We start from the raw sequence: 15,327 nt of genomic DNA, 5'->3' as shown, positions 1-15,327 counted from the left end.
CCTTACAGATGAAGAAACTGGCCCATGATGGTTAAGTAAAGCTGATATGTATTGCTCCTAGTTTTTCCTATAGGTAGGCTATTATTAATATTTTTGTTACTGTATTATTTTCAAAAGTAGGAGCATACCATACCAATACTGTTCCATCAGTGTCAGGTCCAAAACAAACTCCCCCTAATTGCCAGCCTGCTCTTCACCCCAGCCATACATTTTAATAGCACCACCACCCAATTTTTCTGCAAGTCCTTTTGGTACTATCTACTTAAAAAAAAAAAAAAGAAAAAGAAAAGAAAGGAAAGACCACTTCTCACTGTCTTTACTACTTTAAGCTGAGTCAAAGCCATTATCATCTCCTGCCTGGATGCTTGCGGGAGCCTCCTTGACTGGTCTCTCCCACTTCCAACATCACACACTCCTACAATCTATTCTCCATGCAACAGCCAAAGTAAGATGTTTAAATGTCAGTCAGATCATCTTACTCTTCTGCTTAAAACATTTCCATATTCACATCACTCCTGATGGCACTTACAGTAGTATTCTAACTTATTACCATAGCCTTCGAGACCCATGTGATCCGTCTCTGCATTCTTCTTGTGCCTCACATCCACCTCTCATCTCCCCTTCCTCCTTGTTGCCTGCATTTCAGCCACATTGCCCTCATTTCTGTATCTGGAATTTGTCACATTCGTTCCTGTCTCAGAGACTTTACACTTGTTGTTCCCTTTGTTGGGCATCTTCACATGACTGGCTACTTTGTCATTTGTCTTCCCAAAGACACCTTCTCAGGCTACCTTTCTAAAGAATCCTATCCTTACTGCCCCATCCAATCTCAGTCTCTATCATTTTCTTCATAGAATTTATCACTGTCTGAAATTATTTGCTTACTTCAACATTGTCTATCTCTCCTGCTACAGTAGAAACTCCATGAGAATAGCTACTTTCTCTTATTCATCTGAGTACCTAGATTAGTGGGGCCCATTGTAGGCTTTCAATGAATAGCTTAATGAATGAATGATTTAGACACACCAGTATGTTCAGATATAAGGATGTTTACTGAAGTATTGTTTGTCTATTCCTCCAAATTCTCACTCTTGCTCTGGATAGTTAAATGAATGCTTGAATTGATTATACATGGAAAAGAACTTTTTAGCAGCTGGTGGTGGGAGTGGAAGCATATACCTGATTAAGTTATAGTACAAAAGATAGGTTTGTTTAATTCATATTGAGTAAGGTTAAGAAATGAAACAAAGTATTCTTTTCATATGAAGGCTTTCTGGTCACTGAATAGTGGCTCAGTCACTACTGTATTGTTATATAATTGTAAAGTTGGGGAAAGATAGTTTTACGTATGGTAATTTCTGGAACAACATGATGCATTATAGATTCTCAGCCAGTTTCTCCAGTCATTTTTTGATCTGTAAAAATCATTTTTTCTCGCACAGCTTCTTATTGCTTCTCCCTAAGTATCCCGCTGTTTCAGGGAAAAAGATAGTTCAGTAAGTGCTTTTGATGGTTGGCTAGTATATCCCCTCCCGATTGTCACCAAAATCATCATGAACTTTTAATTGATCTCTTCAGTCTCTTCACTGGGTCATCAGAACGATTGCATTTGGTATTGAAAATGGTTGCATCTAACTCATGTTTCCCTGAGAGAGACACTGTCTTTACAGATGGAAATATCGTGTTCATTCATTTCTGCTTCATAATATTTTAACATTTGTATAAAATCCTGCGAACTACCATTGTCTATTGATGATAAACTTCTCTCTGTGAACAATGTTTCTTTGCTTCTCAAGACCAAAAATGAACATTTTGGGTATCTTTTCACAACTCATAAATATTAAAATGGTTTTTAGGGGGTAGAATACCATTTTGATGGATACGTTTATACAGAAATTTTAACCAAAATTAGTACAGATATAATCATATGGATGCAAGAACAATTGTAAGTGCCTTATGATTAACTTGAATGAAAGAATAAGTTTTTATAGTAGGTTTTTTTTACACTTGATCCAGATCAAGTAATGTATAATACATTGTCTTTAATTTGAGCGTGAAATTCAATTTGGATAAAACTTGATCATGACAGGCTGTCCCATTTATCTTTTGTGCCGTCTTTATCTTAAAGGAATATCTTGAAAAGGATCTCAGAGATCATCTATTCAACCTTTTTGTGATGAGAATTATGGCCCAACGAGGAGAGGTGATTTTGCTAAGGTTTCACCATGTAGTGGCTGAGCCAGAACTAAGACCCAGGCCTCCTTATCGAGCCTCTCTTCTTGCCTTTGCCCCTGTGTGTTTGGGCCTTATGTCCTCTGCAGATGCTTAGTAAATCCATTGTACTATAAAGGTGAATTCTGACAGACAAAATCATTAAATAACCTTTGTACTTTGCTAACACTCAGGGTCTAAGAAGTGAATTCAAGATCTACCCTTCTCTCTTCACTTTCCCTCCTCCCCCCCTTGTAAAATGTACTAATGCATTTCTTAAAACTGGAAATATAACCTCCCAACCACATTCCTTCTTTTAGTTTCAAAGATAGCCACATGACAGGGTGTCAGTAGAGACTAGAGTTTTCCTGGTCTGTCCATGCTCTGTGGCCTGTCTTCTGTGTTAATAATGCATATGTTTGTGAGACAGCTGGCTGAGCTTTTGAAAATAGTCTATGTCCCTGGATACTTTTTTTTTTTTCCTCTGTGCAAAGCTAGATGAACCATATAGGAATTGAACCTATAACCTTGGCCTCATTAATTTACCTTCTGTAAAATTGCCTTTTGGAAATTTATGTTCTACTGTAATGAGGAGATGAGTGCGATTTCATTCATTCATTCAATAGTATCAACACTGCACTAATGGTAGCCGAGAGCACAGAGATGCACAGGACAAGGTTTTTGCCCTCAAGGGATCAGGATAAGTGCACAGGTCACTAATGTAAAGGCGAAAGTGATGCCTGTGAAGGAGAGGGGTTAACAAAATGCTGAAATGAATCAGGAGGGGGGGAGTGGTACTTCCTGCTGGGAGAACATCAGGGGCCCTTGAAGGATGGACAGGGTTTCCAGGAGTGAGAGTCGAGGAAAGGAAATGCTGGGTTGTGTAAATGGCAGCATCCACAGCACTTCAGCAGGGCTGTTGGACTGTTGTGAGCACAGGGTTGGACAGTGTGAGAGGACCTGCAGGGGAAGGTTGAGAAGGGAGAGGGACTTAAATATCCTACCTACTAAGGTTGTCATTTATGGTGCTGTGGAGTAGGGATGATTGAAGATTTCTGAGATGGGAGGTAATAGAATCAGAACTGATTTACAGGAAGGTTCATTTGTCAGCCACTGTAGAATAATTGGACGGAGGAGAGGCCAGGGTTAGGGAAGGCCCCTTAGGAAGTGAACCAGTGTTCCCAACAGTGGGGTGACAAGAAGCAAAGTGGGAGTTTGCAAGACTGGAACGAATAGGACTTGGTGACTAGCAGAGGGCAGTACCCTTCCATAAGCTAATAGGACATAGAGGCCAAGAGGTTATGTAAAAGAAGTGAAAACATGAAATGGAACATGGGGGAGAGGTTGGAGCTAGATAAAGATTTGGGAAATCCTTCACCAGGAAAGCTGTTTGAGCTGGGATAGTGGATGAGATTATTAAGAGATGGAGTGTAGAAATAAAAACAAAGATGGCCAAAGGTAAAACTTGGAAGAAAGTCTATACTGGTGATCAAGAAAGTGAGAGAGAGCCTGAAAAATAGAAGAGGCGTTGTTAAAAAGAGCTCAGTACAGTGGTCCAGAAACTGAAGAGGCTGAGGGCTGCCGAAAGGTGTGCAGAGGCACACTGGCTCCTTTGTCATTGAAACGTGTTAGTGAACAAGGAGGAAAAATAATTCATGTTTGCTTTAATTTTATAATTAAAGAAATTTATTGTTTTAATTTGGATTTCACAATGCATCTTTTTTATACTAGACTTTCTCTTCAGCTTCTCTTAATTTGGTTCCCCTACATACTTTTCACTTCAAGAACATTAAAAACAAATTGCATTCCTTTATATGAGGAATGCAGTAGGACTTGAGAATTGATGATGTGGTGCGTTTTAGAATGACCATTGTGAAAATGCCTGTTATCTGAAACCACTCATTTGTTGGGTGCCTACTCTATACTATCAGGTACTTCCATGCCCTGGGGACACCATGGTAAATAGTAGATGGAAATCCTGCCCCCTCTTGAGTTTACTTTCTCGTGTGGATGAGGCAGATAATAAACAGACTAAAGAAGTAAAGTATACAACATATTGGATGGTGATACACATCAGGAAGAAAAATAAAGCAGAAAGGGAGAGAGTGAGGTCTCAAGAAGGGGTATTTTCAGTAGAGTGGGCAGAGAAGGCCTGACTGAGAAAGTGACGTTTGGATGAGGCCCTCAGGAGGTGAGGGAGCTATGTAGATATCTAGGTGAGGAGAGGGCAGCAAGTGCAAAGGCCCTGAGGTAGGAGCACGCCTGATGTATTTGAGAACTAGCAAGGAGGCCAGTGTTGCTGAAGTGGAGTAGGCAAGTGAGAGAGTTTAGAGAAGTCTCAGAGGCCAGATTGTGGCCCTGTGGTCATAGGGATGACTTGAACTTTTACTCTGAGTGTAGGGGAAAGCCCTTGGATGGTTTTGAGCAAAGGAGTGAATAAGGATCATTCTGACTACAGGGACAGGATAGGGACAAGGAGAAACAGAGAGATCCACTAGGAGGCTTTTGCAAATCCCAGGGTAAGTGGTGCTGATAGCTGGGACTCAAGTGATACTGGAGGAGGTGTAGGAAGTGATCAGAATCTGGATGTATTCTGAGGGTAAAGTAAATAGAATTTGACAGATTGGATGTGTGATGTGAGAGAAAGAGGAGAGTCAGGGATGGGTCCAAGTTGTTATATTAGTTTCCCAGAGCTGCTGTAACAACCTACCACAGACCAGGTGGCTCAAACAACAGAACTGTATTGTCTCCTGGTTCTGGAGGCCAGAGGTCTAAGATTAACGTGTCGGTAGGATTGGTTCCTTCTGAGGGAGAATCTGTTCCGTACCTCTCTCCTAGCTTCTGGTGGTTTGCTGGCAGTCTTTGGCATTCCTTGGCTTATAAAAGCGTCACCGCCTTCATCTTCACATGGCATTCTCCCTGTGTGTGTGTCTGTGTCCTAATTTCTCCTTTTTAATAAGGACACCAGTCCTGTTGGATTAGGCATTCACCCTACTCCAGAATGACCTCATCTTAACTAATTGTATTTGCTGTGACCCTCTATTCTCAAATAAGGTCACACTCAGAGATGCTAGGGTCAAGGACTTCAACATAGGAATTTAGAGGAGGACACAGTTTAGCCCCTAACAGTTGGTGTTAACTGAGATGAGAAAGTCTGTGGGAGGAGGCGATTTGGAGGCAGGGAAAAGATCAGCAAAGTTATGTGCATGTTAAGTTTGAGGTACATGTCAGATGTGCAAGTGGAGATGTCCAATAGCTAGATAAATGGGTTGGAAATTTCAGGGAGGGGTCTAGGCTAGAGATAAACAATTAGAAGTCTTGGGCATATTAACGATCTTTAAAGCCAAGAGACTGGATGAGATCACCAAGAAAGTAAGTTTGGAAAGAAGAGGAGAGTTCCGAAGACTAAAGTTAAGAAGCTATTAAGTTTGGGGACGAAGACCAAGGCTCACAAAAATGTTAAATAAAATCCCATGTAGCTTGTAGTTGTGAAAAAGCAGTTACGTGTTAATGATGATTTTAAGTTATATTCTAATCGTTTACAAAGTCGTGGTGTCTCCCTGTGAAGTACAAGAGAGTCAGAGCATGGATTGAGTTTGCCTGGCTAATGTGCTGAAGAAGTTACTGATGCTGAAATGGAATGTTTTGAATGCCATAAAGAAGTCAAAGGACGCTCATAAAAATAATAAAGAGCTCTTTTCTCAGGAGGAGAAACAACTTTGGAGAACATTGTTTCAGTCCTTCATTTGAGAAGTCATTTTCTAGAAAGTCAGTCATGCTACAATGCTCTGAGTGGCTGACTAGTTTGTTACTTCATCTATCTTTAGTGAAAGTGTAGTTAAAACATGTAAAATTGTTTTTTAAAAAAAAAATTAAGGCAATATTATCATGTTTTAGCTATTTTGAAAACCAGAGAATTTATCACCAGAGCATAACCATTCTAGCCTTTTGAGATGTTTTCTTTGAGTCTTTTTCCCATATTCCTGCTACTTCACATGGAAACAGAATCCATGACAGCAAGGTGGTAGCGGTGACATACAACAAATCTACCCAAAGGTTTGTAAACACGTCCAGCTCTCATTTCTCTGAGCCGTTGCACATCCTTCCGTCTCCACCCCCTTTCTCTGTGTGGCTGTCATGTCGTCATGCTTCAAACCTCGGTTCAGCTATCACTTTTCGGAAGTGCTTTCTGACTGGTATGTTCCCACCCTTCCCAGTATGGAAGGCTGAACCTATAATGTGCCGCCATATTACCCTGCACCGTAGCACTTACCATAATAGTTCATATCCCTACTAACTTTGAGGACAGAGACTGGGTTTTTTTACATTCATTTCCTCAGTTCCTTGCACAGGACCTGTGGGTAGTTATTCAGTAAATGCATGTGGATTAGGAATGAAAAAAATCAGCTTCTTTGCCTGCTGGGTACACATCTGTCACTGAACTATGATTCCTTATTAGAATTTAAAACAATTTTCTTCAGAATGTATCATTAACTAGCACAGTAATAGATAACATATCTCGAGAAGATTCCCCCTTTAAAGTATTCATATTGATTGTTGCTTAAAGGGTTAAATATGTCTCTAAAACCTGTTGGTCAGAATCTTTCAGTTTCTTACCATGAACATACCTGAGATATTTGCCATATATGACTTTTTTTTTTTCTATTGACCGTGTCCCTTCAAATTGTTCAGCAGAATGAAGTAATTTGAACATACCTATATAAGGTAACATGGCAAAAAATGCAGTAGCCAGGAGGGGTAAAACTGCTGGCAGTAAAGGCAAGAATTTTAAAATTTTAATTAGTGGATTGTTTTGGAATGGGGAGAGTTTCTTATCTGGCATAACTGAGATATATAATGTGGGTCTGGGTGAAGAGAGTTGAGAAGTATTGTAATAGCTCTTTGAGGCCAAAAATACTTCCATGATGACTCGGCTCAAGATTCTTCTCCTTCCTGCCCGCCTAGAATGGAAATAATATTTTTTGGTAAACTTTCTCAAAAATAGAAAAAGGAAGGAAAAAAGTTTATATGTGATTATGTATTGTTTCTTGGCACTGAAAATAGGCTTTGCTATACAGAATTCTTGATAGTGTTACTCCACTGACAGAGTTTTACCTTCATTTTCTTTCTTCCTCCTTATTTTCATAGTACGTGACCAGTACATACTGAATTCGCTTATGGAACCGTGATGATTGACAAATGTTGAGCTAAGCTCTGCAGCATCTCCCATGTGCCGTTGCAGTGTGGTTATTTAAATCTCCATTTCTTTCCCCAGCTCCACTTTACGAAGTGTTTCCACTGGATCCTCAAGACCTTCCAAAATATGTTTGGTGTGTGGGGATGAGGCTTCAGGATGCCATTATGGGGTGGTAACCTGTGGCAGCTGCAAAGTGTTCTTCAAAAGAGCAGTGGAAGGTAAATGTTCATGTGGGTGTTCCTTTTACGTATTTTTTTTCTGAGTTTGTAGTTTACGTGCACCGTTAACTCTATAACAGTATTGGGAAATAATTCAAAAGTATTCTTGATGTAATCTGTCAGTGATGAATAGTCATAATGCCTTATCTAAAAACCACCTGGAGATTTTCCACCGAGTAATATTTAATGGGCAGAATTTGAAATTGCAAACTGAGATCAACCCGTCAAAAAGAATTTTTTGTTGTTGTTTGTCTCAGTTTGCTTTTTAGTGAGACTTAGAAAAATAGTTCTGTCATCATAAATTTAATGTGCATGATCTGAAAGACTATTTTTACTAGGCACGCACATAATATATCATTTATGCCTTTTCTGTGTTTCTGTATAAATACGTTTGTGGCAAATTAAAACATTAATATCAGGATCATGTCTGTAATTTAGGTTGTGTTCGATACAGGATAATTTCATTTAACAGCTGTTTCAGATTCCGGGTCCTGGTTTGAGTCTTACCTTTATTTCTACTGAAAGTTTCCAGACCAGTACGTTAAATGAAAAATTTTACTGAAATTCCCTAAGTATATTGAGGCTAGCTTTTGCTTCTGTCCAAATAATTGTACTTCCTAAGGAGAAATAGGCTTTTAGTTTTTTTTGTTACCTTCCTCTACCCTCACTTACAAGCAATTAATTAATGTCAGACTTAGGCCGGATGGTTTTATTAACGTTGACTACTATGACTGGTTGAAGTATAGAATTTTTGCTGTTGGTAGAAGTATTATTGTGTAATTAACGCTTATTTTCACTAAGGAGTTCAACATTAAGACTTCTGTAGATTTATTTCTCAGGGCAGTTTTCTGAGAGATGAATTAAGTTTCAGAGAGTTAAGCATGAACAACTCAAATGTTTCATCCGTGTTTTGCCAGTGACCACAAGGAAATGTGCTTAGTTCTGGGATGAAAAAGCTGACCAAGTAATTATTTCTGTGCTTCTGGGATTGATTTTGCATTGGTTAATTGATATGACATGATTTTACATTATTGACACTAATAATTGTTTAATAGTCCCCAAACCCAGCATTGAATTGGTAATATGAGTTTCATATTTCTTTCTTAGGACATGGGCTCTTGGTTACAGGTGAAAGAAAATTCAACACAAACTGGCTTAAGCACCAACGGAAATTCATTGGCCCACATAACTGGAAAGTCCTAGTGTAGGGTTGGCTTCTGGCAAGCTATGGTCCTAAGCCAGGTCATTAGAATGCAATCCCATTCTCTCCATCACTTGACTTTGCTCTGGCTCTGTTCTCCCGTAAGTTCTCTTGTGGTGATGAGACAGCCACCAGGCCTCCATTAAGACAGAGTTTTCTATTCCCAGCAGTTCTTAAAGAAGCCCCCAATTGAATCTCCTTAGACTGAACTTGGCTCACATGCCCCGCTCTGAACCAATCACTGTGGCCAGGAAATGCAGTGATGGGATAGGTTAGTGCTGCCTGGAATCAGCCTTCTAGTACCACCTAGACCGACAGTGGAGGAGAGCATTTCCCAGAGGAAAAGGTGAACTCTGTTACCAGAAGGCTGATTTCTGGAAAATGGGAAAAACAAATTTGTATGATACTGAAATCAATTCATTTTTTAAGACTTTCCTCCCTTCCACCCTCTCCTCTCTTTCCTTAACAATATGATTGGCTCAGTAGAAGATAAATAGGTAAAATTTACCTCTGGCACCTTCCTAATGCCACTTTGTACCTTCCAATATAATAACTCCCCTCTTAGGCTCACTAATTAGTCAACAGAAGTCAGGCGATATGTCAAAATAAAACAGCGTAGAGAAGGGCATTTGGAGTGGAACCCTCTGTGTTGCCCTGCCTATGGGTCAGTCTTCATATCAGAACCCAAGTTTTGACTATTTCCACAACCTGCCTTTCTCTGCTTCTGAATGAAAAGGTTTTCTAGATGTTCTTGCTTAAGTAGTTTCTATGGAAGTAGCTGAAGAAAGAATTGTTTTCGTCACTGAAGTATAAATATATATGGAAAGGACTAAATGTCTGTACATCTTTCTCTTTCAATGGAAAGCTGATCAATAATGTATAATATACTTTATTCCCTTTTTCTTTGGAAATTGGAATTTTAGTGCTCACTTGCATGAAGCAAGGCTGTAAATTTTAAATATAAATTTCATGAGAGTAATGACTTTGTTTTTGTTTCATATTTTATGTTCTTTTACTGTTTTGTGTATGTGAAAGAGAAGGAATATGTGGGAAATATGACTATCTTTATATCAAAACTTTTTGATTTAAAAATAAATTATTTTATAATCCTTTATATCATCTGAGGCATTAATTTTGCAAAGTTATGGTGTCTAGATGTTATTTTATTCCTCTTTTACAGATGAAGACATTTGGGATGAGACCCAATCAACTAATCTAGTCAGAATCATAAGGCCAAACTTAGACCCCTATTAAAGTCTTACGACTCCAAACCTAGATTCTCCTAACTCCAAATCTCATAATCTATTCTTCCCATTTTCCCTAATTCTGTTGTTCATGAAAATGCTTCCCTATATGTCATTCTGTTCATGCCTACTTGGTGATAATGAAGGAAGTGATGTAAGCGTTGAGAAGACACACTTCGGTACCCTGAGTGTGTGTGCCTGTGTGTGTGAGTGTGTGTGTCTGTACATACCCATATAAAAACGTGTACATATGTTTTCATATTTGAATGTTTACTAACTTTGTTTTCTGGTTTTTCTTCATGACCTTAAGCTCTTCCTGAGATTAGAAAAGCAGAGAATTCTAAGCAGCTCTGGGTAGAGGGAGCTGAGATGAGAGGAGTCAGTTAAAGCCGAAAGGAACTAACACCACCAAGGAGGGAACTGGAAATGAACACTAGAGGGGAGGCAGGAGGGAAAACATAACAGTCTGAGCTCTGAGTTTATTGGCTTAAGGCTTGATGCCCTGGAGCACACCACTCTAAAGCTTGCTATCATTGCGGAGTGATGACTGTGTAGGGAGACTGTAGATCATTTTTTAAAGTATAAATTATGTTCTTTGTGTTCTGTTTAATGGGAACTGTATATATATGCTTTTTTCTTCTTAAACATTTAATATAAAAACAGACGTCTCATTCAGAATACCTTATTTGACAATAATGTTAGTTAAGAGCCATATTATTGTAACTTACAAATGGAAGTTTATAATTTTATTTTTAAATTTCAATTGCTTATTTGCCTTGAAGGTTTGTCAGGACCTTTCTATCTTAAAAAGAAAAAGAATAAATATATATATACTTAAGTAGAGTTGTCCCTTGTGGTGGAAACTGGACTGGCTTTTAGGGTCAGAAGACTTAGTTTTAGTTTCTGGCTCTGCCACTCACTAGTGCGAGATTAAGGCAAGTTATTTAACTTACCTGGGTCTCAGTTACTTTGTATATAAGTGGGAAAAGTAGTATTTTCCTGCCTTAATACTGCTATGAAAAATTACATGAAAACAAAATGTTTTTGCAGATTTTAAAAATTATAAAGTGGCATTAAAATATTAGATCTTTATTCTCTACCAACATATGCTAAAGTTCTCTGGTAATGTCTGTGTAGAGAGATCATGTAAATGACACACATGACACTGTTAGCTCTTCATTTTTTCTTCCTTAGATCTTCATTTTTCCTGTAATGCATTATTTTGTCCATAGAGCTGCCCTTTGAGATTGTAAGATCCTTCTAGACTAGCAGTGCTCAAAGTTCTCAAAGGGCGTGGGGTGAGGGGGACTAGAGGGTCTGTCAAAATTTTCTGGAGGGGCTTTTGCACATTTTCCAGTGTGGACTGGCCTGTTGAGATTTATTCCCCTACTGAACCTCTGTAACTGAGTAGGGCAGCCCCACCTTAGGGAGTTGTACAGTAGAAAAAATATTGAGAGCCGCCAACTGGATTTTTAGCTCCTCTGTTAGACATCTTTAGGGCAGGATAGAGTCTTATTTCCAGGACATAGCAAGACTATACATATTTAGTGACCACCAACTGAATGTTCAAATGTACACGTGAATATACCTGTGCAGTGTAAGAGCAATTCAAGTTAAATGACTTCCCCCCAAATCAGTATATTAGCAATGAAACTGGCCTAAGAATTTTGCAAACCTTTTGACTTCTAATCCTCAACTTCTAAATCTACTCTGAGTTTTTACTCTCTCAGTCTCTTTCCAACTGTAAATTGCCCTTAGTTTCATCTCAGGTGTATTTTGGTTTGTGATCCCTCAGTGAACAGAGCTGACTACATTCAGCACACTATTTTATAGCCTAATTTCTTTTTTGGATACTCAGTATACAAGCAGTGTCTGGAAGATACAGCCATCACAAATCACAGGAGAGTTATAAGGCTGTAAAAGAGGAAGAGAGTTCATTATTATATAAAGTCAACTGGATTTATATATTTGTAAGCAGACCTGTTAGGCTAAAGAGTCCATATCTTGGTAAGGTCAGCCAAATCATATGATGTCAGTTTCGACACTCAGACATTTCACTTTAAATAAGAGACTTATAAATCTATTCCCTGAAATGAAATTGCCTTAAAAGATGTAATTGTAGATTAATCTTAGGGTTCCTCAAATTCGTAGTATTTTAAGACGTCCAAGCCTGTGAATATGTACTTCATTCCTTTCACATGTAGTTCACGGCATATAGGTCAAAATCTTTAAATTTATAGATTGATTATTCTATAGGGGAAAACATTTTAAGGAAATGTATTGGTTGATTACTAGTTCATTTTCTTTGCTTTTCTAAAATTAATGAGTAAACCGAACAAGTCCAGAGGAAAGCATGTCTCGCCATGTGCTTTACCCAAGTTATCCCTATCAATGCTGTGTGTGCTCATGATCAAGAGGGGCCAAGCAAGCAAGAGTGTGAGCAGTAACGTTGTGCCGCAAAATGAAGAACTTAAATTTAGTGCACACAGACTAAATCAGAATGATGCCATATAATCATTGAAGTATAGCTACCTCCTTATACCTAGCAAAATAAAATAAGGAAATGATAAAGCGAGGAGATAATTTAATAATTTTTAGATGTCTCCAGTTCATGGCGTGATACAGCCCGCAGTGTCCCTGGGAACCATGCACAGGAAGCTAGTGGATGTCAAAGTTCATCGTCACTACTGCAAAACTGCTGAGTCAGAGATGGGAAACCAGACTGTTCTGGCTTGCAGTTTTCTTGTTAAACACTTTAAAGATTGTTTTGGTTTTCTTTTCCTTTACCAGAAATTAGGAACCAGGTAATTCGGTTCTAATTACTTACTATAAGAGCTTAAATAAATACCTACTCAGTAGATTATATGTATGATTTTTCTGAACTCTTCTTTCCTCCTTACATAAGCATAAGGCTTTCGTGTTAATTGCAAGTGTTTGCCCAGATTTTTGATATCCCCTCAGTTGGTTGCTATGGAAACACGCACAGCAATGACATTTAGGCCAACATGAAAGGTCAGGGAAGGCTTCTTAAGGAATTGACCCCCAAACTGAATCTTGAAAGATTAGGATTGGCAGTGCTGAAGGAGGATAAGGACAAGCTGTCTGCACAGGGCGTCAGAAGCAATTTTGTGGTACCACTGTGAAAATTTGAGGTGTGAGGTGATAGAAGGTGAGGCTAAATGTGCAGATTGGGCCCAGGTTCTGGATTTAAGGAGGGGCCTGAATTTATCCTTGGGCAAAACAGAACCTCTGAATGTTTTCATGCAGCAGAATGGTAAATTCAGTTTTGCCATGTAATATCTGGCTGCAGGGAGGTATGCTTATTTAAAGGGGGACAGTTCTGATGGTAGTTTCAAATAATTTGGGTAAGAGATGACCAGGGATAGAACTAGACCAGCAGTCTTAGGGATTGAGAGGAGAGGACAGTTAACAAGACTCTCTGGGAAGTAACATAGGCAGTGCTATATTGGAAATAAAGAAGCAAAGATCGAGGATGATTCTGCAGGTTCTGCTGCTGATGCCCTTTGCTGAGATTAGGAACGCTGGAGTGGGAGCAGCTTCGGGGGCATGGGAGGAAAGGTTCACTCATTCAGCAAACATTCATTATCTGCTGAATGCCAGCCATCATTCTAGGCATACCTAGGGACATCTCAGATGGAGATGGAGTGAACACGACAGACAGAGATTTCTGCCCTGGTGGAGCTTACATTCTAGGGACAGGTATTGGGGAGATTAAGCATAATAAATGAGGTATTTATGTCACATATGAGAAGTTAACAGGTGCTGTGGGAAAAAAAAGTATTGCCAGGATAAAGAGGATTGGAATGACATTTGGTTTAGGACAACGAGTTTGAAATGTCTGTAGAACATTCAAGCGTCTAACAGGAAGTTGGATGTGTGATTCTGAAGCTTGGGGAACAAGGCAAGGTTGAAAATAAGGATTTTCGAATCATCATCCATGAAAGTAGATACATTTGCCCAAGAAGTGGGTATTTAGAGGGACAAAGAACAGGCCAAGGTTAGAACCTTAGAGAACATAAATCTGGGACATTGTGTGTGTGTGTGTGTGTGTTACACATTTGTGAATAATTTTTCTCTCTTTTCTTCTCTAAGTTGCACACAGAAAATTCTTAGTTACTTGGTCTCTGGTTATTCCAAGTTTAGCTGAACTTTAACCATTTTTGCATCTGTGGAACTTTCAGTCCCAGTTTTTGTTCTTTATTCATCATTAAGCTTTGATCATCGTTGAGTGTTAGCCGCTCCAGAGCCCAAACATGGTCTCGAGGGGATTTGATTTGCTAACCAGAAGAGAGATCATGGCAAATGTGTGGCAGGTGCTCAAATATTTGTTAATTGATTGTTGGATAACTATTTGAATATATGAGATTGACCCTTGATTCTGTCACTGTTTCTCTGAAGTAGAAAATATGTTGAAGTAACTTATTAGAAACTGACTTCACTGGGGACATGTGGGCTAAAAGTAAACTAGCATTAGCTAAAGACAGCTTCTTGCAGGTTAAAATTTTGAATTAAAGTGCACTTCACATGGCAAATTTGAGAAGTGTAAACTAGAACCACAGTAAGTAATTTTCAAAGTGATTCCCTGTGTTTATGTTCGTTTACAGCCAATCTTGTGCCAGAAAAAAATCTAAAGCAGTTTATAGCTTTATGTGAGTTAAAATGGAATTTAAAGTAAGTGAAATGAAAAACATGACGAAGGGAAGATGAGAGCAAGAAAGGGAAACAGAGCCAGATATAGAGAATATATGCCCTGAGGCTTTTATTTGACTCCCAGCTTTCTAGCAGCCAACCCGATGACAACGATGAGTCACCACCCTATGATGTTCTTAAAAACTAGTTAGGGTATTGCCTATTTCTAAGAAAATTTTCTTGAGCTACTTTGATTTTAATGTGCCTGTTCTTTCCATGTGAACGGTAACCTGAGATTAAAAAAGTAATCCTCTCATTGGTATGAATAGATAGTTGGTTTTTGTTTAAGGAGCAGTGCTGAAAAAATGCTTTATTCTGTCACCCACCTGCCCCTACAATAATAGCTACCATTTCTTGAGCACCTGATGCTGAGCACTATGCCAAGGACTCCCATGTTTTATCTCATTTTTTCCTCAAAACAGCCTTCTTATGTCCAAAAGTTTTGTAAGTTTTGAAAGGTAATATATTTAAATCTGAACTCTCTAAGCAATTGCTGTGACAAGGAAAACATTGACTGTTTTTGTAACAAGACTTAATTAATTGTAT

General features: G+C 38.8%; 1 protein-coding gene across 4 annotated transcripts in view; it reads left to right on the top strand.

The window, feature by feature from the left end:
• The window catches only part of NR3C2 (nuclear receptor subfamily 3 group C member 2), a 326,934-nt gene that overhangs the window by 155,958 nt on the left and 155,649 nt on the right, over positions 1-15,327 (top strand). For 2 of the 4 annotated variants that reach the window (XM_044767137.2, XM_070504866.1), the window contains exon 3: positions 7,487-7,638. In XM_044767137.2, coding sequence (XP_044623072.2) covers positions 7,487-7,638 — 152 coding nt within the window. The remainder of the gene's footprint in view (positions 1-7,486; positions 7,639-15,327) is intronic. The other 2 variants (XM_044767138.2, XM_044767139.2) reach the window with 1 other exon arrangement.

The sequence above is a fragment of the Equus asinus genome, chromosome 3 (genome assembly GCF_041296235.1).
Source record: "Equus asinus isolate D_3611 breed Donkey chromosome 3, EquAss-T2T_v2, whole genome shotgun sequence".
Classification (NCBI taxonomy): Eukaryota; Metazoa; Chordata; class Mammalia; order Perissodactyla; family Equidae; genus Equus; species Equus asinus.
The sequence above is the reverse complement of the archived record's forward strand: the minus strand, read 5'-3'. Positions and strand labels throughout refer to the sequence as shown.